We start from the raw sequence: 26,383 nt of genomic DNA, 5'->3' as shown, positions 1-26,383 counted from the left end.
TAAGATTGTATATGTTACTCTGTAACAGCATCAATCATAAAATGAATGAAAACATAAGGAAAATACAAGTGCTTTGACGTTCCTGAAGGATAACGTGATGACAGGAGTGTAAGAATTGGTGGTATTGCCAAATGTTTTCCTCTTTGTCTCTTCTCACCACAAGTTAGTGTGTGTGTCTGTGGGTTTGTGGGTGTGGGTGTGTGCACGTGCACAGGCACACATGCCTGTCTGCCTGCTAAGCATATTATAGAGTGGTGGAAGTGTTTCATACTGTAAAACATTCAAAAATTTGTTTTCTGTCCAGGACTTCTTTATAGTCAGTGTATAGCTGCCTCTGGTAAGGAAGTTTACATCCTGAATGATACTTTGTTTAGTTAGTTAGTTAGCCAGTTATCTGTCTGTTTATTTATTCATCTATCTATTGACTAGGTTAGACTCGCTGGACCTATGGCCTGTTTTCAGTGGATACTTAAGGTGTCATACATACCAACAAGGGAAAATTAGACCAGAGTATCAGGGGAAATTTCCCTACTTTTCAACTGTGGAGACTGTTGACAGGATGAAAAAGGATGAATGTTTTCCTAAAATGAATGTGGCTGAGGAAGACAACTGTAGTAAATGTGTTTGTTAAATGAGAATGCCATTAATGAGTTATAGGTTCATAGGTGAGTACTAAGCTAGCTGACCTTGCAGGCCATTTGAAGCTTAGCCAAATCCCTTTTTGTGCTTGAATTAATCTATCCCATTTAGTTAGAGTGGCTTTATCCATTCCATGGTCGATAATTATGTATTACCCCTAATGAGAATAACTGAGATCATACCATAGATAATTTGAAGGGACCCATGCATAGAATAAAGCATTTAGGAGTTACACCTGTCCATTAGTAGTACAGGGGGCAGTCCTGTGGTAAAATTTATTTTTCCCATCCATAGATCCAAGTTATGTTTGAATATGGACAGGGATAAACTTTGTTTTCTATAGATAGGAGTCTCTTCCAGAGCAGCAGTATCCCCTGCGAGATATATCTGTCCCTCAAAACTGTTCTGTTGGTGTTGCAGTAGTTTAGATCCCTAGACCAAGTATTTCAGATGACATCTTGACTTGCTAATGTGCAGTAAATCCTTCAGTACTGGGTCAGAGAATGCTTTGTATGCCAGACACAGGTCATCTCTTAGCAGTCTTTAGGATACTGAATATAGTGGCAGGGGTCTGAGTCAGTCCATGTAGGACATGTTGGTTAGGCCTTGTATCCCTTAAGTAAGGCATCTTTGTGGGAGTTATAGTTGTCACATGTGTCTAGACAGATACATGCCAAAGGGGAAATTATATTCAATGATTGGCCTAATGAGGGCTAACTAAAGGGTGACAGTGACATCCCTAGATATAGACACATTCCTTTTGTTTATAACATGTGCAATATAGAACATCGCTGGACATGTTGGTAAAAAGTTAGATCACTGTCCACATACATAAGTTCCTAAATTCAAAACAACTGGGTCAGTCCTTAGAAGCTTTTTCAGTGTGGTAGTTACTTAGGATAGATGACTTCCTGAAGGATACAGTAATGCATTTTTTGGCAATTAGTTTCAGTTCAGGATTTTGGCACCAGTTATTTATTTGGTATAAACCTTCCTGCAGAGTGGCTAAGTCAATTGGGGATTCAGTGACTGCTACTAACCTGTAGTCATCTGCAAACTTAATCTGCTAAATCCCTTTTCTGAAAAGTAGATGCCAAACAGGAGAACTCCTAGCACAGAATCCTGAGGGGACTCCACTGGTGACTGAACTCTTTGTGGCGGTAACTTCCTCGATTTTGATTTCCTGTGTCCTATCTGTGAGCTAGATTTCAATCCAGCAGGTGACATAGTGGTTTATTTCCAATTTATTTAACTTTTCTACTGTGCTTGAGTGTGGAATTGTGTCAAAAGTTTTGGCCAGGTTGAGGTATGCAGTGTGTAACCTTTTACCCTCATCCATTGCTTTGGTAACCATTTAAAAAATCCACCAGGTTGAGTAAGCATGACCTGCCCTTGATGAATCCAAACTTAGATGAGTCCAGGGGTCTACTTTGGAAGCTTGAAGTTTCAAAACGTTGAACTTCATATAGTCGAGACCATAAAATTGAAGTTTTGAAACTTCGAACGGTTTAAACGGAGATTGCCGTACAGTGTCGAACGGGAAATTCACCATTCTCTTCACTTAGCAGGGGGGGTGTAGGGTGCAGGGGGGGGGAACATAAAAAAAAATGTTTCTATTTTTTTTATTGAAGTTTCCAACTTCTAAAACTTTGATGTTATGGTTTTAAACATATGAAGTCTGAAGTTTTGAAAGTTCGAGCTTCCAAAGTAGAACCAAGTCCAGTGTTTGTAGGTTTTCTATGTCTTGAGTGACTGTTTCCATGATAAGTCTTTATATGGCTTTCCATAAAGCTTGGTGAGACTTATGGGTTTGAAAGTGGCTGGGTCTATGAAAGGTCCTCCCTTGGGCAGGGAAATTACTATAATGCTCTCCATTTACTTGGTACAAAACCTGTATAGAGGCTGAAATTGAACAGTGTTGTTAGGGGCATGGCTAAATCATACTTCATGCTATTTTAGATGCATCTATGGGTACTGTCAGGACCAATCCATGCAATAGTTTTAGCTCTTGATAGCACTTTTAGGTTTGGCAAGCCAGTTTCAGGTACATCTTGAGGGACAGACAAAGGAGAGGGATAAAGTTAGAGCTAAATTTATCAGCCAGTAGGTTTGCTATGTCTTCAGACGCAGTGTAGGTAGTATTGTTCACAATCAGCTCAACACATTGCTTTGTTGTGCTTTTGAGATTAGGAGCATAACTGAAAAATGTTTTCCAGTTGTCTTTGGCTTGAGTAGCTATTTTAGCTTCAAACTTGGCTTTGGTAGATTTTTTTAAGCTCCTTAGATGTTTGTTTATTTCAGTGACAATGGCTCTAACATTTTGAGAATTACTCTTGCTTTTGGTCAAAATTCTTTTCCTTTTATTATAAAGCTTGTTGATAATATAGTTCCAACATCTAGGTTTGTTTCTTGGGTTTGCCCTGAACTTGTTCCTACAGGGTAAATCTGAGTACATGCTGGTATAGTGTGGTGGAGTATGTTTCTGCATATTTAGTGGAGTTAACAGAGTTTGGTGTGGATTGGAAGCTTGCCAGTGTTTCACGTAGGAGTAGGTAATTTGTCTTAAAGAAATTTCTAAAGGTGCCTTGGGTGGAAGAGATTTCTGGTTTCAGTTTTATTTCAAAGGAGACTGCTTTATTACTGCTTTATGATCAGTCCTAACAAGTGGTGAAGATATGCAAAGCACAGTGCAAGATGTTACCATATTAGTAAAGACAAGATCCAAGATGTTATTCTCCTAAGTGGGTACTCTGATTAATTGTTCCTGGGCATTTGTATTGACAAAGTCTAGGAATCTTTGTGCTTTTGCGCCAGTGATAGATAGTTTAGATCACGTATGAAAATGGTATTCGGTTTAATACTGAACAATTCTAGTTCTTTTGATAGGCATTGTGGCTTTTGTGTGTCATAAAATAAGTTCTACAACTAGCCAATATATGATACGGGACTTTTCTGATGGTTATTTGGACATGAAGAATCTCTAGTACATCATGTTGCTTTACCAGCCTTGATGTTAGTCTCTTCTGGATGCAGATTAAGACGCCTCCACCTTTTTTTTCCCCTTCCTGCTCAGTAGCTGGTCTAAACACGTGGAAAGCATTATAGCTCTGCACAGCTGAAATACTGTTTGCTATTTTAAACCATTTCTTAGTCACTACACAGACGCTGATGTCCTGCAGGATGAGAAGGGCTTGTAGAGAGAGGAGTTTCTTGTTTAGGCTAAAGCACAAGTATTTTGTACAGTGTATGAATGCTATGTATGCGAAGTCGCGGTGGTGCAGCAGTAGCGTTGTCGCCTCAAAGCAAAATGTTCTCCCGTTCGATTCTCGGCTGGAGCGCCTTCTGTGTGGAGTTTGTATGTCCTTCCTGAGTGGCGTTCGAAAGACATGTGTAAATGGGCGTGCCTTCATTGAACGTTGGGCATCGAGCTAACACCTAGGCACCGTAAAAATCTACTGCCAATCATTAGCTGACCGGAGTTCCGCTGTGGCGACCTCTAACTGGGAAAAGCCGAAAGAAGAAGAACAACAACAACAACTGAATGCTATGCATGTTCAAAAGTAACACCTGATAACACTGGTGACATACGGTCCTCAAAAGTTGAATGATTTGCTTACCATTATTAGTATTAAATCTAGACGTACTGAGGATTGCACTTTTGCAATTGGCACAGCTTGAAATACTGTTGTTACCCATATTAATGCCTGGGCTGATGAGACAGTCAGTATTAGGCAATGTGCAAATAGAATACATTTAGCAAAGGAAGTAAAGATCGCTCAGCACCTATTAAACATGGTGCTACCGATGAAAATTTTGTAATTCAGGATACAAATATTCAGCAATCTGAGAATACAGAGCTTTTTGGAAGAAAATAAAAAAAAGAAAGGAAGGAAAAAGTTCATAGCAGATAACAAGGAAGAAAATTAATTAATTTCTATAATACAAATAAAATTCATGCTAAAAAGGACACTGCTTTGTTATGTAACACACAAATTACTCTAAATGATAACATTACTCAGTCATAAAACATTTTGTCTGCAGAAAAAAAAATGCATCATTTTTTCAACAGAGAAGGTAGAAAAAAGACGCAACAGGCAGGTGAAAAGGAAGAAATCAAAGTTGAACGTAGAAGGATTGAAGAACATTACTGTAAGAAAAAAAAGAATAGAAAGGCCAAAGTTGGCAACACAGTTCAAGCTCTGGAAGTACAAAGACAGGTGAAGTAAAATAGTATGCTTGCAAATGTAATACGCAAATAAAACAGTGGAATGAATAAGACTAATTGTAATGACAATCATACCTTTGTAACAACTGACAGAGTAGATATTATTGAATTAGAAGTAGGAGATTCTTCAGGTCAGGCCAGAAATAATATACTTGTAATCAGAAATTCAGTTATTAGAGAAAGTGATACTTAATTTGCAGAGAAGATAATGAACATCAATAGTGTTATGCTTGCTATGAGCAAAAATACAGGATGTTAGACAGGCCTTAGACTGACAAAATGTAAGGAATTATGAAACAGTTTTTACTCATGTTGGGACAAATGATCTCATCTGCAAGGACTTTCTGACTGTCAGTAGGGAACATAATAGCCCTCTTAGATAGCATAGTTTGTACAGGTGTTTGGTCATATTTTTTACAAATCATACATAGAAAGCAGTATCAGATTAGTGTGAATGAAATTTTTTGGTAACTACCTACATGAAGAAAAATTACTAAAGCGAAATGTGAAGGACATCCAAGCCTAATGTTTGGTCACACGTGTTTATCAGGATGGCGTGCACTTTTGTAGCAGATATACTGCAGTATTTGGCTAACATAAGACAGGATTTTTTATGCCAGGTCAGAAATGTTAACAGTTCACAGATATCAATATCTGATATATCAGTGATGGTTATTAATGCCAGGAGCATTAGTAATAAAGTTTTTTTTTAAATATTTTTGGAAAATGTGCTACATTCCCACAAGATTGATGTTGTTATTGTTTGTGAAACATGGTTAAAGAACAGTTAATGGAAACCATTTTTGTCAGGATATAAATGCTTTTAACATAAATTTGTATATCCTATACCTGGGATACGATCGGCACCTGGAAAATTGGAAAATAACAGACAAACTTTATTTGTATTCTTATTGGCTTGTACAAAGTAAATCTATACACACACACACACACACACACACACACACACACACACACACACACACACACACACGCACACACACACACACACACACACACACACACACACACACACACACACACACACACATACACACACACACACATATACACGTGTGTGTGCTTATATGTATATATATATATATGTGTGTGTGGTTATAATATGAGTGAGCAAACATTCTCTTTCCCTTGTTTTTTAGCCTGCTGGTTACTTTACATATGAAATTGTGGTACAGCAGGGTCTGCCAATTTCCTCTTTCCCCGATGTTGTGCAATCTCAGACAATGTATATAGTTGGCAGTTTTTTGTTATTGTTGTTTTGGTTGTTCGTTCTTTTTGGATTCAGTCTAAAAAGATTATTTTTTTGTATTTGCTCTTGCCCCAACATACACACACACACCCTCTACTGCTTATGTGTACCAACTCCAAGATAGCACAATAGCAAGGAAGTAGCAAATGGCTAATTCATGCTGTTTCCAATCTTGCACAAAGTAATGCCGGTGCACTGTGGTTATCTATTTGATTGCTTGTTGTAGTATAAAAGAAGTTTTAGATTCCAAATTTTTGACTAAGTAGATTGTTATCATATACAGACTCATATATATATATATATATATATATATATATATATATATATATATATATATATATATATATACATATATATATATATAGCTAGGGATCTACTTCTAAATCTCGAAGTTTTAAAACTTCGAACTTCAAATGGTTGAGACCAGAAGATCAAAGTTTTGAAACTTCAAAAATGAAATAAAAAAAAAATAAAAAAAATGTTTAAGGCCCCCCCCTCCACCTCCCCCACCCCCTCCTAAATACATATGCCAACTCCGAGATTGTACTGCAATGAGGAAAATGGCATAAATATCCCATACTGCGCTGTATAGCAATCTCTATTCAAAACGTTTGAAGTTTCAAAACTTCAATCTGAAGGGGATCTATATATATCTATATATATATCTATATATAAATATATATATATATATATATATATATATATATATATATATACACAAACACACAGACACACAGACACACACACACTCACACACACACACGCGCATGCATGCACGCGCGCGCACACACACACACACACACGCACACACACACACACACACACACACACACACACACACACACACATACACACAAACATGCACGCGCATGCGCGCGCGCACACACACACATGCAAGCACACACACACACACACACACACACACACACACACACACACACACACACACACACCAAAAGGTAAAAAGATCACGAGTCAAACCATTCAGTAAAAAAACTACAAGAAAGACCTAGCAAGCTAGAGTTTTCACTGTGTAAGATCTTAAACCTTCTGTACTGGAGGGCCATGTGATATAAGCAAAGGATCTGTTAAGGTCATACCACTGCTTCAGCTACATAACTTTGGAGTGCCCATGACTTTTTTGTATGTATAGATAGTTATAATTGGTTTGGTCAAAATTATTCATTTTCCATGGATGCAGTCATCTGATGGTTCTAGATGAGTCTTGTTTGACAAGTGGATAAGTTATGTCCAGTACATGACTGTGTATGCAAGATAATCAAACAGCTGGGTCCTTTTCACTTTTTATTCTGAAGAAGTCTGTATTGTAATAAAGATGAAGACGGCAAACCTTAATTATTTCTGGTTAATTGTGAATTTACTTATTGACTTCCGTTGGTGGTTCCATTACAGCATTGTCTCCTTTTGGTTGTGTAAGGAGTTTTATTCTTTTCCTTATGGTTGTGCAGTCTTGAAGTTGCTATATTTAGTTTAATGGGAGTTTGGGGAAAGTAGGGTGGCTTGGCCCATGCAAAAAAAAAAAAAAAAGATTATTTTAGCAATTTTTGATGTTTTTCTATTATGTATGCAGTTGACATTATTTTTCCATTGTTTGCATTGCAGTTTTTGGTTTCTTCATACAAAGCTACTATGTTCATATTGTTGTAGTCACTAATACTGAACATTCAGAATATTGAACCTTCCATGCATTAGTGCTACTTGCTTTGTCGATCTGTGTGTGTAAGAGATCTCTGTGCAGTGGAGAGTGGGCTTTTGCCCTTTCTCAGCTGTTGTGGAGATCTCTTGAGTTTTTGAGGAGATGTGGGGGTGCAGGGGGCTTTTCCCTCTGCATATATAAGTTTTTTCAATATTTTTGTTTTGGTCTTTTTAGAGTGACATTTTTGTATTTGAGATTTTTGTCTTTTAGTGTTTGGGAATGTAAACATATACACAGTAAAGGTCAGATTTACTGCATCTAACTAATTTTCTTATAATCAGTTTACAAATCACTTATTACACTTATGTTATGGGCAGTGGGTTATTTTTTCAAGTAGTGGAGCATGGCCATAAAACTGAATATGAAAAATGAAATAAGCCATTGTTATAGCTCCATCATAAATAATACTTTGCATTGTATACAAACAATAATTCAAGGCAGGCAGGGGTATATGACAGATTTATCTGCCATGGGTTATTTCACTTAAAATTTCTGCTACAGCAGGAGCATACCAGACATAAATAAACCCCAACCTTAAACACACTCTGTAATGGATTATTGCTATAATAATGTCAATGTATGTAGGCTTTCACAACCAATCAAGAATCTTGCAATAAAGAGAACATACTGAAGTCCTCCAAGAAAGTAAGAAAGGTCTACGTTACCTTGCATTCAAAGTCAGTTTTCTTCTAAGTGGAGCTGTTTTCTCCATAAGATGGCTATCTAGCATTATTAGAGAAAATCTGCAAATACTTTGCAAAAGGGGGTTCTAGATTTTTTTAAAAACATTGTACATTTAAAAGACATCCTGTATTGTTATTAATTAAAACTCTGAGTAAAATCTAAATTGTTTAAATTTTAACAGAACTCACCATTTTCTGTCTGAAGACGAGCTCTTTGAATATTTATATCATTAATTATACGTTGGCTTTCTTCACTCTTGGTTTTAGCTTCGCTTAATTGGTCTTCCATACTGTGGCACAACTTTTCTAGGTTTACCTTTCATAAAATGACATGGAAATTTAATTATAAAAGTTGAATTCTGAGATACAGTTCTTAGTGTTTAACTTAGTTAAATAATGACTGCTACCTTTCCTTTAGAAACTGATTCCATGTTACTTGCTAAGTCATCAATTTCCATCTTCAGTTCACTCTTTTCCTTCTCCAGTTTCTGCTTAACACGCTGCAGGTTGTCGACTTGCTCTCCAAGCTCTGCAACGCTGTCAGCATGTTTCTTCCGAAGAGCAGCAGCTGTGGCTTCATGCTGCAATGTAGCCTCCTCAAGATCCCGACGCAGTTTCAGGAATTCTGCTTCCCGTTTTTTGTTCATTTCAATCTGGACTGATGTTGCTCCGCCAGCTTCCTCTAGTCGTTCACTGATCTCCTCCAGTTCTCTGGCATATTCGGCTCTTTGTTTTTCAGCCTTTGCACGTGCTGCACGCTCTGCTTCTATTTCTTCCTCAAGTTCCTCAATACGTGCCTATGAATTCACATTAATCATTAGTGTCAGGTTGAATGTGATTTTAAATATACTAATGCAGCACTATTTCCTTCACATCAGTATATAACAAAACAGTCAAACGTGGTTAACCCATCAACTTTTGGTTCTGTATATTCTGCACTGAAATAAAATGCAAACAACAAGAAAATAGGTACCAGATTTTTTACTGATTTGAAGAAATGTGTTTCAGCACTTCCCTTTAAGGTTATGAACTATCCCCACCCTCACACACATACACATTACCTCTTTTGTCAAATACTGCCTCTTTTTGTGCAAGTCATTTGCCAAAAGCTGCTATTTTTTGCACTGTTGATTCCTATAAGGTACCTGAAGGCCACTCTCATTCTATTCTGTCACTGAAGGGTGCACGTTACATTTCTGATATCTTTCTTACATAATGCTTTTGGGGCAATAACTTAACCATTCTGATGCCTTCCTCTTGGCAATCTCAGTCTACTAGTGTCTGTATAAAAATGTGCTTCCAGAATAAGACATACTATAATCTAGACTAGGTGCACTAATTCCCATACAGAAGAACAATAGCATTCTGCTTTATGTGAGCAATTGATTATCTTGTACCTTGCATGCCCCCAACATTTCTTACTAACTGCCTGCTCTGACTTTGTTACCTCTTATTATTATACAGAAATAAAGGAGTCTGGACTGTATGCATTTTGTAAGTGTGCACACCTGATATCCATATAATTGTAATGAATATCTCCAAGTCATTATTTTCTAAATATAGCTTCCTCATATGCTTTGGTTAGAAAACAAATATAGACATACTAGAAAGAACATAACTGTTACTATATGAATAATCTTAATTTCATCCTTCACACGTCTTGCAGTGAAAAATGACGGTTTGCCTAAGTTTCAGAGAGCAGTATATTTAAACATTTTTGCAGAACTCTGCAGAATTTCAGACTGCATTTTTCTTAGATATTTCATGCTAAGTTTAGGATTACTGATAATATGCTATAGTTACTTAAGATAGAAATTTAAAATGCAGTTATTTAACAAACTGCCTATCTGATGCCTTAGACAAGTGGGTTTGATTTCTAGAAAATGTTTTAGTTAGACAACTGCTTGTGAATGAATTACAGAACTTTATCATCATCATCTCCTTTCGGCTTATCCCGGTTAGGGGTCGCCACAACAGATCACCGGTCCGCTCATGATTGGCAGTGGAGTTTTACAGTGTGAAGTTGCCAGCCTGGCACCCAACATTCCACAGAAGGCACACACATGCACACACTCGCACCTAGGGCCAATTTAGAGTGTCCAGCATGTTTTTGGGATGTGGGAGGAAACCAGAGCACCTAGAGAAATCCCACAAATTACAGAAATTTATATTAGCCAAAACTTCATCAGCAGCATCAAGTGAGTACTGCAGTCTCCATAATCCATAATTAAACTATGCATAAACAACAGCCATTCTAACCTGGCTGTAGCAGCTAGACATTGTGATTTATTCTTCATGAATGCTAAACTTAACACAAATGTGTATTACAGTGTACCACATGTATCTGATATAAATGTATTACTGGTACTGCATTTAATTTTGTAGCTGAAAAATGCTCCTTCAGACAACCTACCTGATTAATAAATTAATACAAAACATGCATAAACAATAAAAAGCAGATTATGCCTGCACTGTTATAGCAGTATACAAGATGAGGTTATTAAAACTACCATATAAATAAATTACTACTAAGAGAGGCCTTTGGTGGAAATTGTGAGCCCATTGCTGGACAAACATAACAGCTGTGCAGTTACTAAAAATGATAAAATGATTAAAGAAATTAGTATTTAATGATTTTTTCCACCCCAGTGTGCTCATAAAGAGCCTTGGGATCCATGTAAATGGATTCTGTGGCACTTTGAGTTTTTATTTTCATTGTTGATTTAAAAATACTGTACTTTTTAGCTTTTGCTCAAATTGGTAATAAATAAAACTAGATTATCACACCTGCCAATCACATCTCAAAATTAGAGTGGTCTTCTGTCTTACCAACTTTCCCAGCAATGTTAAACAGATTTACTATAGTAATAACAAATGACGAGGGTATGGTATATTGAAGATTTACCCATGGTTGGTGTGGTTTAATCATGAGGGTAAAGCCCGAGTGACGTTTCCTGATTCTGCCCTTTGATGAAGTACTGCACATGCGTATGGGACTTGTGTTCTGAGGCTTATATAGTACATCTCTGCTTTAGCAAGCAAGCAATGGAGAAAGGATGATCTCTGTTGCTATTTTTTTTAAAAAAAAAAAACTGTAACCTCCTGACAGTTTAGAGGTATGAGAGAGAGATGGGAAAATACAAGGAAAATCAAGTATGTTTTAGTTTGCAAAAAGTGCCTGATTTTCCTTGTATTCTCTGTGGTCTCATACATACCTCTCTATCTTTAATTTGAAAAAATGTGAATACATAGGCAATGTCTGAAGGAAAGAAAGTCTGAAACTGAAATGCCTGTCATTATTTAGTGATTTTGTTCCTCAGTGACTTGTCAAAAAACAATTATGAAGAATGAAGTCACTAAATAATGACATGCATTTCAGTTTCAGACTTTTTTTTCATTCAGACTGATGTGTGTGTCTACCACATAACCATAGAAAAAAAAGTCTGGATGCTCACTGATTCTCTAGCAGATGGACTTTTACTGTTGGTGTATTCTCAATTTACAACAGGCACACTGGTTGGGCTGACCAATCTGTGTACTCATTTTTGAATGTTAATGGCCAGTCATTGTATAATCTGAAATATTACATCTGTTTTCTGTGATCTGCAAAATATTGTCTTCATAACATATATGCAACAGGATCTCATAAAATCAAGAAAATACTGTTCTAAACAGCACAAAATACTAGAAACTATGTTTTACTAGAGGCTGTGCCTTTTGTAAACACAAATGATTTGGATCTCCCCACACATACCCTTGCTGTCTGTCTATGCTACCTTCAAGGTTTCACAGACTCAGAGAAGAGCGAGATCTGTGGAACAGAATGATGAAGCCCTGACTATGACTGACATGACCTGAGCTCAAATAGTGACAGGTAGAGGGAGGAGTGTTGACTCCATTTGGCCATTCACCATAAGGCAAGCGCATGCTTGCATGGCTCAGAAGATGGCCATAACCTGGAGCTGAAGCTTGTGATAGTAGTCTTCATTAATTGTCGGTTGAAGCCTTCCTGTTATGCAGGTGCTCACTTAAAACCACCAGTGATGGAGACTCATTCCAAACACCCAGATGTTGCCAGATTGCCACTGAGGGGTTGTGGGTGCAACCACCATGGCTGCATGTGTGACAGCCCCTCCAGATGGCTTTTAGCCTCATGCTAGGCATGTGATAACGGTAGATGTGATGGTCAGCAGGCATGGAGGAAAAACTCAGAGTAGAAGGAACATTGTAAAAAAGCAAGAAACTCTTTCTTATTGTACATTTTCTCTGAGTTGTACCACCTCCTAATAAACAAAAGCACATGTGCCACAGCAAGCTCTGATGAAACATGGATACCTTGCAAGAACTTAACATAAGGGATGTTTTCAGATTCAGTGAGCAGAGCACATGGCAAGCAGCAGTACTATCATACAAAACATCAACAACCAAAATTTAATAAAGCCTAAGTGAAAGACAGAAAGAGTAGATTGTGATGAAATCGAGAAAGGCTCCAGCAATGCTGCTGTCGTACGTAAGGCATTTTGTAGATTTTAAGCATTGGGTAGACCTTCAGCTATAGTTATACCATCTTTATGCAGTAGTGATTTGCAGCACTATTAATGCAGATAAATGAAGAAAAAAGTGCCAGTTCTAAAACATGGAGAAAAACATAGAAAGTACTGTATGTAGTGTCTCAGTAATTTTCAGATTCACCATGTTTCTGTCTATGTGACCATTATAAATAGAATAAGCAGCCAAGAGTTATGGTGATATCATTTTAAACTACAGTCAAGCAATGATACTGGGAGTGGGATTATAAAATCAGTGCCTGCAAAGAAACGGTATCTGTTTGTTTACTCAAAATACACAGACTACATACAACCATTCATCTTTATGTACTTAAGAAGATACTAAACTCTGATCAGAGAGTAATGAAATGTAATTCTCACCTGCAGCTCCTTAATCTTTTTCTGTAGCTGAACCCCAAGTACTTGTTCATCTTCTATTTTACTAAGTAACTGGCTGGTTTCAAACTCTTTCCTATTAATGAAATATATATTTGTCAACAACACAGTAATTATCTATACATTCTTGTTACTATAAATCATAAATTAATAGGAAAAGTCTTACTTCTTCAGTTTTTCTTCCTGCTGTTGCCTGTCATTTTCTAAATCCATTATTGTTTCTTGAGCCAACTTGAGGTCACCTTCAAGCTTTCTCTTTGCCCTTTCTAGGTCCATCCGGAGCTTCTTTTCTTGTTCTAAAGACCCTTCAAGCTGTAATACAAATATACATTTAGTAGTACTGAAAACCTAATCTATGACATTTACAAAATATAAGCACATGCATGCCATCTCTTACATCATCTACTTGCTGTTCCAGTTTGGATTTGGCCTTGGTCAGAGTATTGACTTTGTCTTCTTCAGCTTGTAGATCATCCAGTGTTTGCTGATGTGCTTCCTGAAGGGCTTTCTTTTCCTTGGTCAGTTTGATAATATTTTCTTCTAAAGAAGTCATTTCTTCAGTGAGGTTTTTAACCTACAATGGATAAACGTGTTCACCATGGGACTAGAAATCCATATGCTTAAAAAGTCAAAGACCATCATTTAAAGTTTTTTACATTTTTTTTTACTGGTGAGATAAAACCATATTTTGTTCTTAAAAGTGTCCATGTACTTAAGCCTTCATAGAGTGTAACTCCTTAAGCTGCTTCCCATGTAGAATGTAGTGGCCTGAATGTTAGCCATCCTTTAAAGGTCATGTTGTGTTTTTGAATGAGGAAACTTTACCTTTCAAGAACAGAAATGTGGTTTATAGAAAGAGGTCCTATGCACTTTATCCAACTTCCTGATGCAGAGTAAGGAGATGTTATATTTTCAACAGTGAAGATACTGATAGGTGTTTGCTTTAGTAGCTCTCTAGTTCTCAACCTTTGTGGAACTCTCCATCTTAAGTGGTAAAGGTGATCCCCTAGCTGTATATTTTTATGGTAACTCTGAGGACACATCTACATAAACTGCCATTTTGGAAACTGTTAAATTGGGTTAGAACTACTTGAACTTTCATCTGTTTTGTTTGTTGTACATACTTTGTTAGGATTTTTGTATCTGATGCTATACGCATCTGAGTTTTAAACTATAATTAGGCTATATGCAAGACTGTTACCTTTATATAAAACACTTTAGATCTAATAAGACTACCACACAAATAGGGGAATCTTCTTTTAACCAGTAGTCATCATAATGGTAGCAAAGAGCGTCAGGTGTACACATTTTTATCGCCATGTAACAATGAAGTCAAGTGAAGGAAATTAGAAAGACATATTCTTTAGTCATTACATAAAACTGGGTCATCAGGGAATAAGTTATACAACAATAAACAGTAAATGTCCAACAACAGGTACAGACAATCAAAGTCAGAAAGCAGCTTTTCATTAATGCCATAAATTCCAAATGTAGAACTGACAAATAGTGGTATGTTTATAATGAATTTGGTTGTGCTTTCCAAAGACTGTCAATCAGAAAGATGAGTGGTTGTAAAGGTACATGTAATGACTGTATTTTTAAACTAAGAGGAAGGAGGAAGGCTGGCAGAAACAGAAGGTGGAAGGTGCTTTGGCAGTATACAGAAGGTAAAAAGATATGTAGGTCATTGCAGAGAAACAAACATGGCTGACTTATGATGTGGCTGGATAGGCTTATTCTGCAAAGGAAGGAGACTATAGACAGCAAGATGAGGAAGCTGCAAGGGGAGATGTTGCAGGGGAGGGTGGATATTACTGGTATCACAGAAACATGGGGCAGTGACTAGCGGGGAGTAAGACATGGACGTGCCTGGGTATAATGTTTTCAGGAATAATAGAGATGGGAAACATGGGTGGGTTAGCAGTCTAAAAAGAATATCAGATGTGAGATAATGCAGAAGGGAAAACATCAAAACAAGAATAAAGCACGGGTGCATCCAGGGTTTGAGACTAGGTTGAGAGTCAGGGTAATTAAGCAGTGGAAGAGGGAGAATGACAGAATAAAGGAATGAGGTAGAAAGAAGTGGGCAATACTCATGGGGATCTGATGGCTCCAAGAACAGCACATGAGATTTCCAATCTCCAGCATAAGGATGTTACAGGAGTTGATTGAGGTCTTAAATCATGAGGGGCCCATTCACAGAGTGCAGGGATTTATCAGAAAGGAGCTAATTCTTTATGAGGTCCTAACCAATTTAGGAAATGTTATGGGTGTCCAGATCAAAGTATATTAATCAACATTTATCATGTCAATGAGTAACAGAAATAAGAATAAAAAGACAAAGATGACAGTGTGGTGTTTTAGCTTTAGAATAGTACAATAATGCTATGCTGTGGAAGTAGTCAAAGATAAGTTAGCAAACCAGGAGTAAACTGAGGGACTTAGCAAGCTACAGGGATGGATCAAGGTTGGAATATTCAAGGCTATACACAAGGGAGTTGAGAAAGAGACAAAAAAGTACAGAAGAAGACCAATGTGGCTACACAGGAATGTGAGGCTTGCAATTACAACAAAAGATGAAGCTTACAAGAGGGGAAAAGAAAGGGCTGTCTTGGTGGAGAAGGCACAGTAGAAGGGGACTTGTAAAATGTGCAACAGAAATGGTAAGGGAAGCAAAGACTAAAGTTGAAAGAGAGTTAGCAGAAGAGACCAAAATGGAAATAAAAGTTTTTTTAGCTACCGGCTGAAAGAAAGAATCCTGCATTATGCAAGTCTTCAAACAGAGCAACACACCAGGAAGCTCATTTCCATAGACCTTACCCACAGTCTACTATATCTGCATGAGGTGCAGTGAACCTCACACTGTCTGTTATAGGCAGTAAGGGGCACTATAAATTGGAACAGTCTTATGAAGTATGCAAGACAGCCTGCATCTATCTTGCTTACTTCTGGGGCCAACTATGAATACTGGCCAATATCTTGCAGCTCTGTTCCTGACAGAGTTGAAGCCAGTGCATTTGTACAACCACACAGATGAACAGACACTCAAACCACATATATTTGCACTGCAAAGTAAAAGCCAACAGTAAATAAAGTATTTAAAACAGTAAACCTTTGTCAAGGTATTTACCATATACAAACAGGAATGAAAAGTGCCTCTTTAGACAAAAATCCATATATATTAGTACTCATATATACTGAAATTGACATAATACCATTAGTAAGCAACTCAATATTTCATTTTTTCTGAAGGTATTAATAAAGTGCTGGTATTCAGCGTCATGTGCTCATTTCCATCTGTTTACAATATTATACAGTTTCAAGTTTGCAGCTGGCCACTAGCTTTTCAAAAAGCACAAATGTAATGAGTAGATTGATGGCCTACCTTGTTTTCAGTGGCATGCTTTTCCTTCTCCACTTTTGCCAGAGTAAGTTCCATATCATCAATATCTTTCTTTAGTTCGGAGCACTCATCTTCCAGTTTCCTTTTCTTTGCGGTCAGTTCAGCATTGGCTTCCTCTTCATCTTCGAGCCTCTCCATTGCCTCTTTAACTTTGGCTTCAAATTGTATTTTGGTTTTAATGAGCCCCTCACATCGCTCCTCAGCATCAGCAAGAGTTTCAGCTTCCTGTTTGGAGAATGTGCTCAAAGTGAATCAGAAGCAAGTGAACAATGTATTAATTAATATAATCCAATGTAAGGCATTACTGTATGTATTTTTTTTATCTAGCAGCATTCAGTGAAATGAAATTGGATGAATCCATGGTCTGTATAATTATCCATCTTCTTCATTAAACACAGTGTGACACCTGCAGCTTCTCAAATATGACAAAAAAGTATTTCTGATATATATATTAAATGAGGCCTCACTGTGCTTTAAAACTGTGAAGAGCTGGCAGCTCTGAGCTGTCTTCAAGGAACAGGAACATGTAATTTAAGAACATTAGCTAAAAGGAGATAACTTGCGTACAGTGCAAGTCTGACTGGATAGATGCAAAGCCATGGACAATTAGTAGAATTGTTATTCAAGCCTCTGGCATATTTTTGTTTACTTCCAGTTCACACCCATAGCTCCTTATGGCTTCCAGACCTTTTTTGGATCTAGCTTCTTTAACTAAATGATTTACCAGCTAATAATAGACAGCATTAGAAAGGGCAAGGAGTTATTAACAAAATTGCTAATCTAAGATGTCCTGCAACAGATAAATTAATAATTTCTTGCCACTTATTATTCACATTTTCATACTAATGCTCCTATTTTTATAATTGAGACACTTATATGCTATTGAGGGGTATGGTGTAAAGTGCCATAGTGGTAGCAGGAACATCTGGTGTCAATGTCTATTTATATCACACTATACGGGAGATACTGCTAGTTGTTATCTGTTAATATTTATGAAAATAAGCACTATTTCCATATATACTTAATACTTCAAAGTCCAAGTGACTTACAAACTGTTGTATAGCATCAAGTAAATCCTTAGACGTTGCTGAAGAAAAATGTCTTTAATATTTATACTGCAATGTAAAATTCTTGAGAGATATTCTGTGCTCTTTATACTGCTAATTATATAGTTAAGCACATGTTTTCATATTTCTGTAAATGTCTCAATAAACATGCACTCAGAGAGGAATTTCTTGCTGTCATGTGAAAGCTCATGTCTGATTAACAAAAGTGTTCAAACACCATACATCTAGATTGTACAGTTTCCAAGATACGACAACTTGTTCATGAAAGTTTAGCAAAAATATAATTCCGGTTTGTTTACATTATAAAGTGTTATTGTATTTGCTGAAGAACTATGAATGCATTGAAAGTTAACACTGTGAATAATACTTCCTACTGATAACATTGCTTTTGTTCACTTTGATTAGCTTTTTTGTTCACAAAACATTTACATTTATTGTCTCCTGTTTTCTGATTTGATTTTTCCAAAAAAAAAAAAAAAAAAATGATCTGGGATACAAGGATAATGGTTTGCTATTAGATGTGACATTCCACACCACATACGTATTAATGAATTAAGACAAAAGTAAGCATGTTAAATGTAAGTAAAACTGTTTATCTACATAATGAAGTGACTATGATGCAATGCAGTGCCTGTAAATAATTAGTAGTGTCATGCAAATCTATTTGATACACTGTGTATAGGATTCCTGTTATTAAAAAACTTCAAGATCCCTTCATAAATACTTTTATTCAGAACAACAGCTTATGTCAAACTGAATTTCTTCTCCCTTTTCCTCTTTTTTGAATTCCCAAACTGCTTGGCCTTATACTGTGGTCTCCAAATCCCTTATACCACCTGGGAATGCCATGCATATGGATTTCCATGTATAACAATCACTAGAAGTCATTATGATCAAATAGGGATTCCTTCCAATGAGTATGAATTAAAAGTTTCTGCTTTATTCTATGAACAGTCTGTAGCAATTTTGCACATCTAGTAACTCTTCTACTGTTTATAACAAGCAATGATTTTATTTACTCTATACCTTACTCAGTAACCATTTGAAATGTTGGACCCGGTAGAACAAGTCCCGAAACATGGAGACTGAATGGCCAAAAGAACAGACTTATAAGTTTGGGGGGGTGTGGTGGGGTTTGACTCCCTGCAAAAAAAAAAAGAAGTTTGAAGGAGAAGAGCGATCTTTGATATTCACTCTTGTCTGGATTTTCGGTCTGCCTTTTTTCTGCATGTCAGCACTTGGCATTTCAAGTGCCTACATTTCAATAGGGAGCCCAACATTCTTTCTGAGAAAAAGGCTCAGCTAGACTTGTCTATGACCTTTATGGTAAGATTAAAGACAGAAAGCATCCAATCCAACATTAGAGTGCATTTAGTCTAGTTTACGCTTCTTTTCTAAATCAAAACCTTGATTACCATTTCCTTTTCTTATAAGCATTGGATTATGTGTTAATCACATTGACTAAAAATGTTTAGATTAAAACAAGTTAGTAAGAGAACAGGGGATATGTGTTTAATATTATATTTTTATTCACTGTGAGATGTCCAAGCGTAATTCATTGTTTGTATAATTAAGCCTTTTGAATTGCTATGAAAAAATATCTTGATCTGGATATGGCCATATGATTTACTGTCTTCATGACATTTTTCTTTCATAATTCACGTAAACATTCAGAAGTTTATATTTAAATGGATGGAGCTTCTGTAAAAAAAAAAAAAAGTGATGTAGCCCCTTTGTGTCTGTACCAGAAAATGACACAGTTTTTGGTGCTTCAATACAAATGTGATTTTGTTAATACTGACTATTTTTCACATACCTTGTGTGTGTGTGTGTGTGTGTGTGTGTGTGTGTGTGTGTGTGTGTGTGTGTGTGTGTGTGTGTGTGTGTGTGTGTATGGTTACTCTGCTCAGTTTTGACCATTGACAAAGCGCAAAGGAAATACATTTATGTATAAATTCCTCTTCTGTGTCCCTAGCCCTAATTACATTTATTCTTTTTCATGATTCATATTTACTAATCCCGGATGAGCTACTAAAATCAAGGCTTGGATGTTAACAGTGTTCTGCTTTTTCATATGTCTGCAACATGAGATACTAAGTGACACATTAAATGTTATAAAAGTCAATAACTTACTAAAGAAGTTTACATTTTCTTTCATTGTTTCCTTACTATCACAATACTTGAGCTAATGGTGCTTGAAAGACAGTTTAGTGTCATGGTAAGCTTACATGCACAATAGAATTTACATTATAGCGTTTAGTATCATATTAAGCTCATATGCACAACAGAATTTACGTTATAGTGTTTAGTATCATAGTAAGTGTACATGCACAACAGAATTTACATTAGGGTGTTTAGTATCATAGTAAGCATACATGCACAACAGAATTTACATTATAACTTCTGCAATGGCTCATAGGTTCAAGTTATGCTGCGTGAGTCAAGTATACCTCTCATCAGTCCAGAGTTTCACAAAATGTCCAGATTTTTGCCTCTTAGTTTTTGACTTTTCCTTATAAAAGTTATGGTTTTGTGGCAAATCATTGTGACTTGAAGTCATTAAATAATCTCAAACATCTAAGCTTCAGACTATATAAACTTCAGAAAATGCATGCTAATGCAAAACATGTTATCCTAGCAACTTTCTAGACAAATTTAATAATGAGTTATTGGGAACACAACTATTTATTTACAACAGAGTTTCGTGAACATCTTATAATGTATACCAGATATTTGGATGATATTTTTATCATATGGGATCTAGATAAAAATACAAATATATTGGAAAAATTCTTACAATATATCAATAACACAGTAAAATTTTTGAAATTTACTTATAATGTCCAAGAAAATAATATTAACTATTTGGATGTAGATATAACACATGACAAAGAAACAAATATTTTGAAAAGAAAAATACATAGAAAACCCACTTTTTCAAATGCGTATTTGCATTATGATAGCTGGCACCCTGGCCATCAGAAAAAAGCCATAGTTAAGGGGCAGATGGTCAGGGCAGCCAGGATGGTCAGCGAAGAAGTAGACTTCTTAGAAGAAATGAAATATATTATGCAATTATTCATGAATAGGGGATATCCAGAACAATTTTGTGTTCAAATATTTAATGAAGTAACAAATAAAAGAAAAAATGGAACATATACGGCAATCTTAAAAACCGGTGCAATATCAATTAATAATGAAGATATAATGGATCAACAATCTTATAACAACATCCCATTATACATTATTCAATTTGATGATTGTTCCAAAGATATAGAACACATCATTAAGAGAAATTGGGATTTCTTTATTAATGATAAAATTGGGAGACAAATATTTAATGGAATAATAAAATTTGTATACAAGAAAAGTCCTTCCTTTAAAAATATATTAGAAAATAAAAGAAATACTGAAAAATATACAAGTATAAGAGAAGGAAATTTTAGATGTGGGACATGTAGTACATGTAGTTATATTCATGAAACCGGTACTAATATTAGGATCAATGAATGTAATATAAAAATACATGGGCATTATAATTGTTATACAATCAATTTAGTATACGTAGCTTTGTGTCAACAATGTAAGGCCTTTTACGTGGGAAAAACGAAGAGAAAATTTAGAGAACGAATTAAAGAGCATTTATTAGATATTCAGCATCAGAAAAATAGTAATGCTTTAGCAAGACATATTATGGAATACAATGACCATAAATTTAAATTTATGGTTGTAAATCAAATAAAACACGATTTACAAGGAAGGATAACCATGTATCACTTGGATATGGAAGAACTAAAATGGCAAATATTACTCAATTCATGTATACCTCTGGGTATAAATGAATACATGACCATCATGCCACTATTAAAATTGAATAGAATATATAATAAATGATATACAATATCAATCATACACATCACATTATGATCAATTTTATTAAATACAATTTTATTAAATACATTAGTAATAATATAATATGATCAATTTATTGGAACAATTTATGGAAACATATTAATATAATTGATTTAGTAATCAACAGGTTGCATACTATATGTATAAAATAACATATACACATTAATTGTATCAAATAAGAAAAATATATATACCCTATACACCATCAGAATATGGTTAAGTTAATTGACAGCAATCATGTACACTAGTAGTATACTCTTCTATCATATTTTATACATAGATACAATGGTACATAAAATATTCATACAGGAACATTTAACAACAAATAAGTTCCAAACAAGTATATTCATGTTTCGCATGAGTATAAAATATTATTAATGTATATTAGATAAATTCATTATTAGTAATGGTTTTTTATATGTATTTGTAAGAACAAGTATCTGTATAAAACTTATAAATAGATTATTTGGATACCTTACAAGTAATTTTAAAGTATATTAATGTATAATTAATTTAGTAAAGGTATATATGAGGTAGAGATGCATGAATATGTATTGTATTCAAACAAGAAGATTTTTTTAAACAAAGCCATTTCCTTTTTAAGAATTTATGGCGGGAAATTAGGTTATTAATTGAATGATTATTGAATAATCAACAATGTATAAAAGAGTGAGGTAAAATGATAGAATGTATTCTGAAGAAGTTCGTAAGGACGAAACCTAGGTCAACAATAAAGCAGTGTTCGTTACAAAGTTCGTTACAGAGTTTTTCTTGTGGCTATTTGGAGTTGGTTGGTACCTGTAAGTTTTGTTTTGGAGTCTGTTTCATCTCCTTATTGGCATCGGCCTCACCTTGCTTTTTACAACAACTTTCTAGACTTATTAAGAGCACTATATAAAAAAATTGTACCCGATTTTCACCCTTTATCCCACCATAATTTTTGGCTTTGTCCAGAATTCTTGTACTGAGAGGATGAGAGGTATGTTTTAAAGCTTTAGCACTGAATGGTCATTTGTTTAAATATGCAGCCAAAACAGTCTGTCAGCATCATATGGTTTACCATAAGAGTCTATTCATTTGCATGAATGGATGTATGCACATAAATGTATATGTGTAATTCTTACTGATTGGACTTGCAAAAGAAGGTCATTCTTTTCCTGTAGAAGTGCAACCATTTTCTCTTCAAGTTCTTTTCTCTTTGCCTCAGACTTTGCAAAGCCTTCCTTTAGCTTTTCAAATTCCTCTTTCATGTTTTGCATTTCCTTTTCAGATTCTGCACTCTTCAGCAAAGGCTTGATTTTGAAAAAAAGTTTCATCCAAGGCCAGTGCTTGACATTCATGAATGAACGGAAGTTATACTGAATAGTAAATATTGCTTCCCTATAAAGAATTGTAAAAAAAACAATATGTAGTGAAATCATATACAAAATTTGACTAAAATATTCAACATTTTGTTTATATTTTAATGCAGATTTGCTGTCGTTTTTAGGAAACTATTAGGAATCGAACAAAGACACTTAACTCGTTTTTTTTTTTATTTTACTGTTTTTGTTTTTTAATGGCACCAACCATTAGTGCTGTGTCAAGCTCATAGGTTCCAACCTGCTAAGATGCCAATGTGGAACACAGATCATACAATGTGTGACAGTCAAAATGTGGAACACACTATTTTCGCACTGCATGAAAAGCGTACCTTGACCATGGCCATGGCCTTTCAACCAAAATATATGCACAGACACACAAAAATACACACACACACACACACACACACACACACACACACACACACACACACACACACACACACACACTCACATTGACCCGTGTCATACCTCTCAACTGGCCAGATTTACAGACTGTCCAAATTTTTGTCTCATATTTTTGGTCTGTTCCTCATAAAATATGTAGGTTTTTGGCAAATCACAGAGAAATGAAATAATAAGACAATGACAGAAGTGGGAGATTGCTTCACATAGATGGACAGCCTATTCCACACAATGGGAATTCTCAAAGATACATATCTGTTTCTCCAACGTGTCCTATTTGTGTTGCAAGCAAAATTCAGTTCTTTAGATTTAGCAGATATTTCGCTGTTTGTATAGTGGATGTTCAAATGATTCATCAAAGGGGGGGACAGTTTTGTTTTTGTGTTTAGAGATTATGTTACAGTGGGTAACTATTTATTTTTTGTTTTGCTGTGACCATCAATTTATTACCTTTTTAAGTATAGGTGTCTGTGTATATGTGTGTGCTGTTGGGAGAGTCTGAAAGGTCCATAAAGTTTTACATTGCCCGCAGGCACTGACGTTATATTCCAGCAGGATTTATGATTAAAAAATAATTAAAAATTTCAGTCATTTAGCCACAGTGGTTGAGCTAGGAGGAGGAGGTAGAAAATCAACTAAAAGCGGACCACTGCTGATAGCTCTACAAAAAATAAAATATTTACATGACATCCTTTCAGCTACCAAAAGAAGTAAGCCAAAACTTATCCTACATAGCAAACTCTCACAAAATTGTCCCATTTTATGCTGTTTATTCTTACAAAACAAATAAAAATTAATACCGTACCCAAACCATTCCCATTTCAAAACTTCCCCAGTTACAGTAGGTCTCGGCCCTCTAATCTTTTCAGCTATGCTCTTTCATGCGGTCATCTCTCCAGCCAATCCCAATAAATGTTACACGTGATGTCAAAAAGCTGGAGCTGGAATTATATAATAATAATAACTTTACCAAAACATACTGAGTTGTACTTGGGTGTTTATGAGTTTGTAATTATTTCAACATGTTAGTGCAGCTAACATGTACACTTAATTTGTATTAGTTTACTGTTCGAATCTTCTGTATCTGATTACTTTCTTTACATGATTGTTCACTTATGCTGGTCTATGGCTTTTTAATCTTCCCTGTTTTTATAATCTCTGTCTCATTCATTTGGCATTTCACTGAACTGTGCCACAAGGAATATCCGTGTTTTTTGGCCTTTGACATGCCTACTGTTCCTACACGAGTTTTCACATACTTGAGAGATCTCCTTGGCTCCCATCCTCAGCAACAGTTATTTAAATGATTCATTTACTGCAATGGTAATTGGCTGTAATTGCAGAATACAAGCCAATCAAAAACTGTGTAGCACAACCAACGTTGTTCAATGCGGGACAGTGGAGTAACTGTTTGATTGGTTTGTATACCACAATGCCGATTGGCAGTAATTGTGGTATACAAACCAATCAAAAGCCATGTAGTGAAGCCAAAGCTGTTCAATGCAGAATGGTAGAACAGTGTGTTCGCTTGTGGTCAAATGGATAGCATTCTGCATAATCCGGAGCACTTGGCTGCTCAGGTCATGCTAGTTTCTAAGAGAAACAGGAGATTGCTGTTTTTGTAGTGGCGACTTTTTTTACATTGTTTTTGCTCCCCCCACCCATCTTTTAATAGGCTTGTTTGATTTTAGTGGGAATGGCAAGATTCTGCTGTAACACATTTATCAGGTTGGCTCTCCTTCTATAGGGAGAGGTGTCCTTTTGATGTATGCTAATTAGGTCACTACCCTTTCAAAGATGAGAGATGGGGAAGACATATGCACTGCCTAAAAGAAGATTTTGTTGTAATGCTTAGAAATATAAAACTTAAATGGGGTAGAACATGCAATGGCATAAAGTGCATCACTATAAAAGACATCAACTCCATTTGCTTGTTCAATAACATTTGGAAGTTTACCTGCAGACATGGAAATAACTACCATTTACCATCAGTGAGTGCCATGACTGCTAGCAAAAAGTCAGTTCTTACCCCTGAGAAACAAGAGCTGCCATTGGCTACCCAATCTTCCCACACTCAGCCTGGCTCCTGCAGCACCCGGGCTATTGAAATGTTAAGATATTAGCAGTGAAGCATCCCTCTGTGCCAAAGAGATGGGCTACTTTGGTTACTTTGTGTTACATATATAGAGTGCACCATCCATTCCTTCAACAAGTGAATATTGATAAAGCAAACAGAAGTAAGAAACAGCAAAAATAGGAAATTAAGTGATGCTACTGAAGAAGCATAAAGCATAACTGCAATAGTTATAAGACAGTAAAAATAATTATAAAATGTTAAGCTGTTATGAATCAGTATAAAATTTTTGATGTGAAAACATCCTGTTACACTAAGTGCTAAAACTTCAATCTGTGACTGAGTCAAATGCTAAATTGTGAAAAAAGTTGCATTTTTACTTGGCAACAGTGTTAATCAGTGAAGACGCTAAAATGTTTAGTTAGTCATGTTTGTACCTCCTATCCAACATTTTCTTGAATTCCACTCTCATCAGATATCCTCTACAAACAGCCTGAGTACGAGTGATAAGCTGGGCCAGTTTCTCATCTCGCATCTCTTCTAGAGTACCCAGCAGACCAGCTTTGAAGAAAACCTATCAAGAGAATAAGCATAATATACACCGTAAAAGTAAGTACCCCGACTAAGATAAATGCCAAACTGTACTGATCACACAATATTTCAGTTTCAACCAAATTATTACTCGGT

At 35.8% G+C, this 26,383-nt stretch overlaps 1 protein-coding gene across 1 annotated transcript in view; it reads right to left on the bottom strand.

Moving 5' to 3' along the window:
- Nucleotides 1-26,383, bottom strand: part of LOC122789096 (myosin-4-like) — a 232,205-nt gene that overhangs the window by 65,077 nt on the left and 140,745 nt on the right. Inside the window, exons 21-28 of the mRNA XM_044056296.1 lie at nt 26,134-26,270; nt 22,981-23,236; nt 16,860-17,102; nt 13,872-14,048; nt 13,641-13,786; nt 13,460-13,550; nt 8,939-9,328; nt 8,721-8,847 (exon numbers count right to left, since the gene is read on the bottom strand). Coding sequence (XP_043912231.1) covers nt 8,721-8,847; nt 8,939-9,328; nt 13,460-13,550; nt 13,641-13,786; nt 13,872-14,048; nt 16,860-17,102; nt 22,981-23,236; nt 26,134-26,270 — 1,567 coding nt within the window. The remainder of the gene's footprint in view (nt 1-8,720; nt 8,848-8,938; nt 9,329-13,459; nt 13,551-13,640; nt 13,787-13,871; nt 14,049-16,859; nt 17,103-22,980; nt 23,237-26,133; nt 26,271-26,383) is intronic.

This window comes from Protopterus annectens, chromosome 14.part0, assembly GCF_019279795.1.
Source record: "Protopterus annectens isolate FY-2018-M chromosome 14.part0, PAN1.0, whole genome shotgun sequence".
In the NCBI taxonomy this organism is placed as follows: domain Eukaryota; kingdom Metazoa; phylum Chordata; order Ceratodontiformes; family Protopteridae; genus Protopterus; species Protopterus annectens.
Note: the sequence above shows the minus strand (reverse complement) of the source record. Positions and strands in the feature narration are given on the sequence as shown.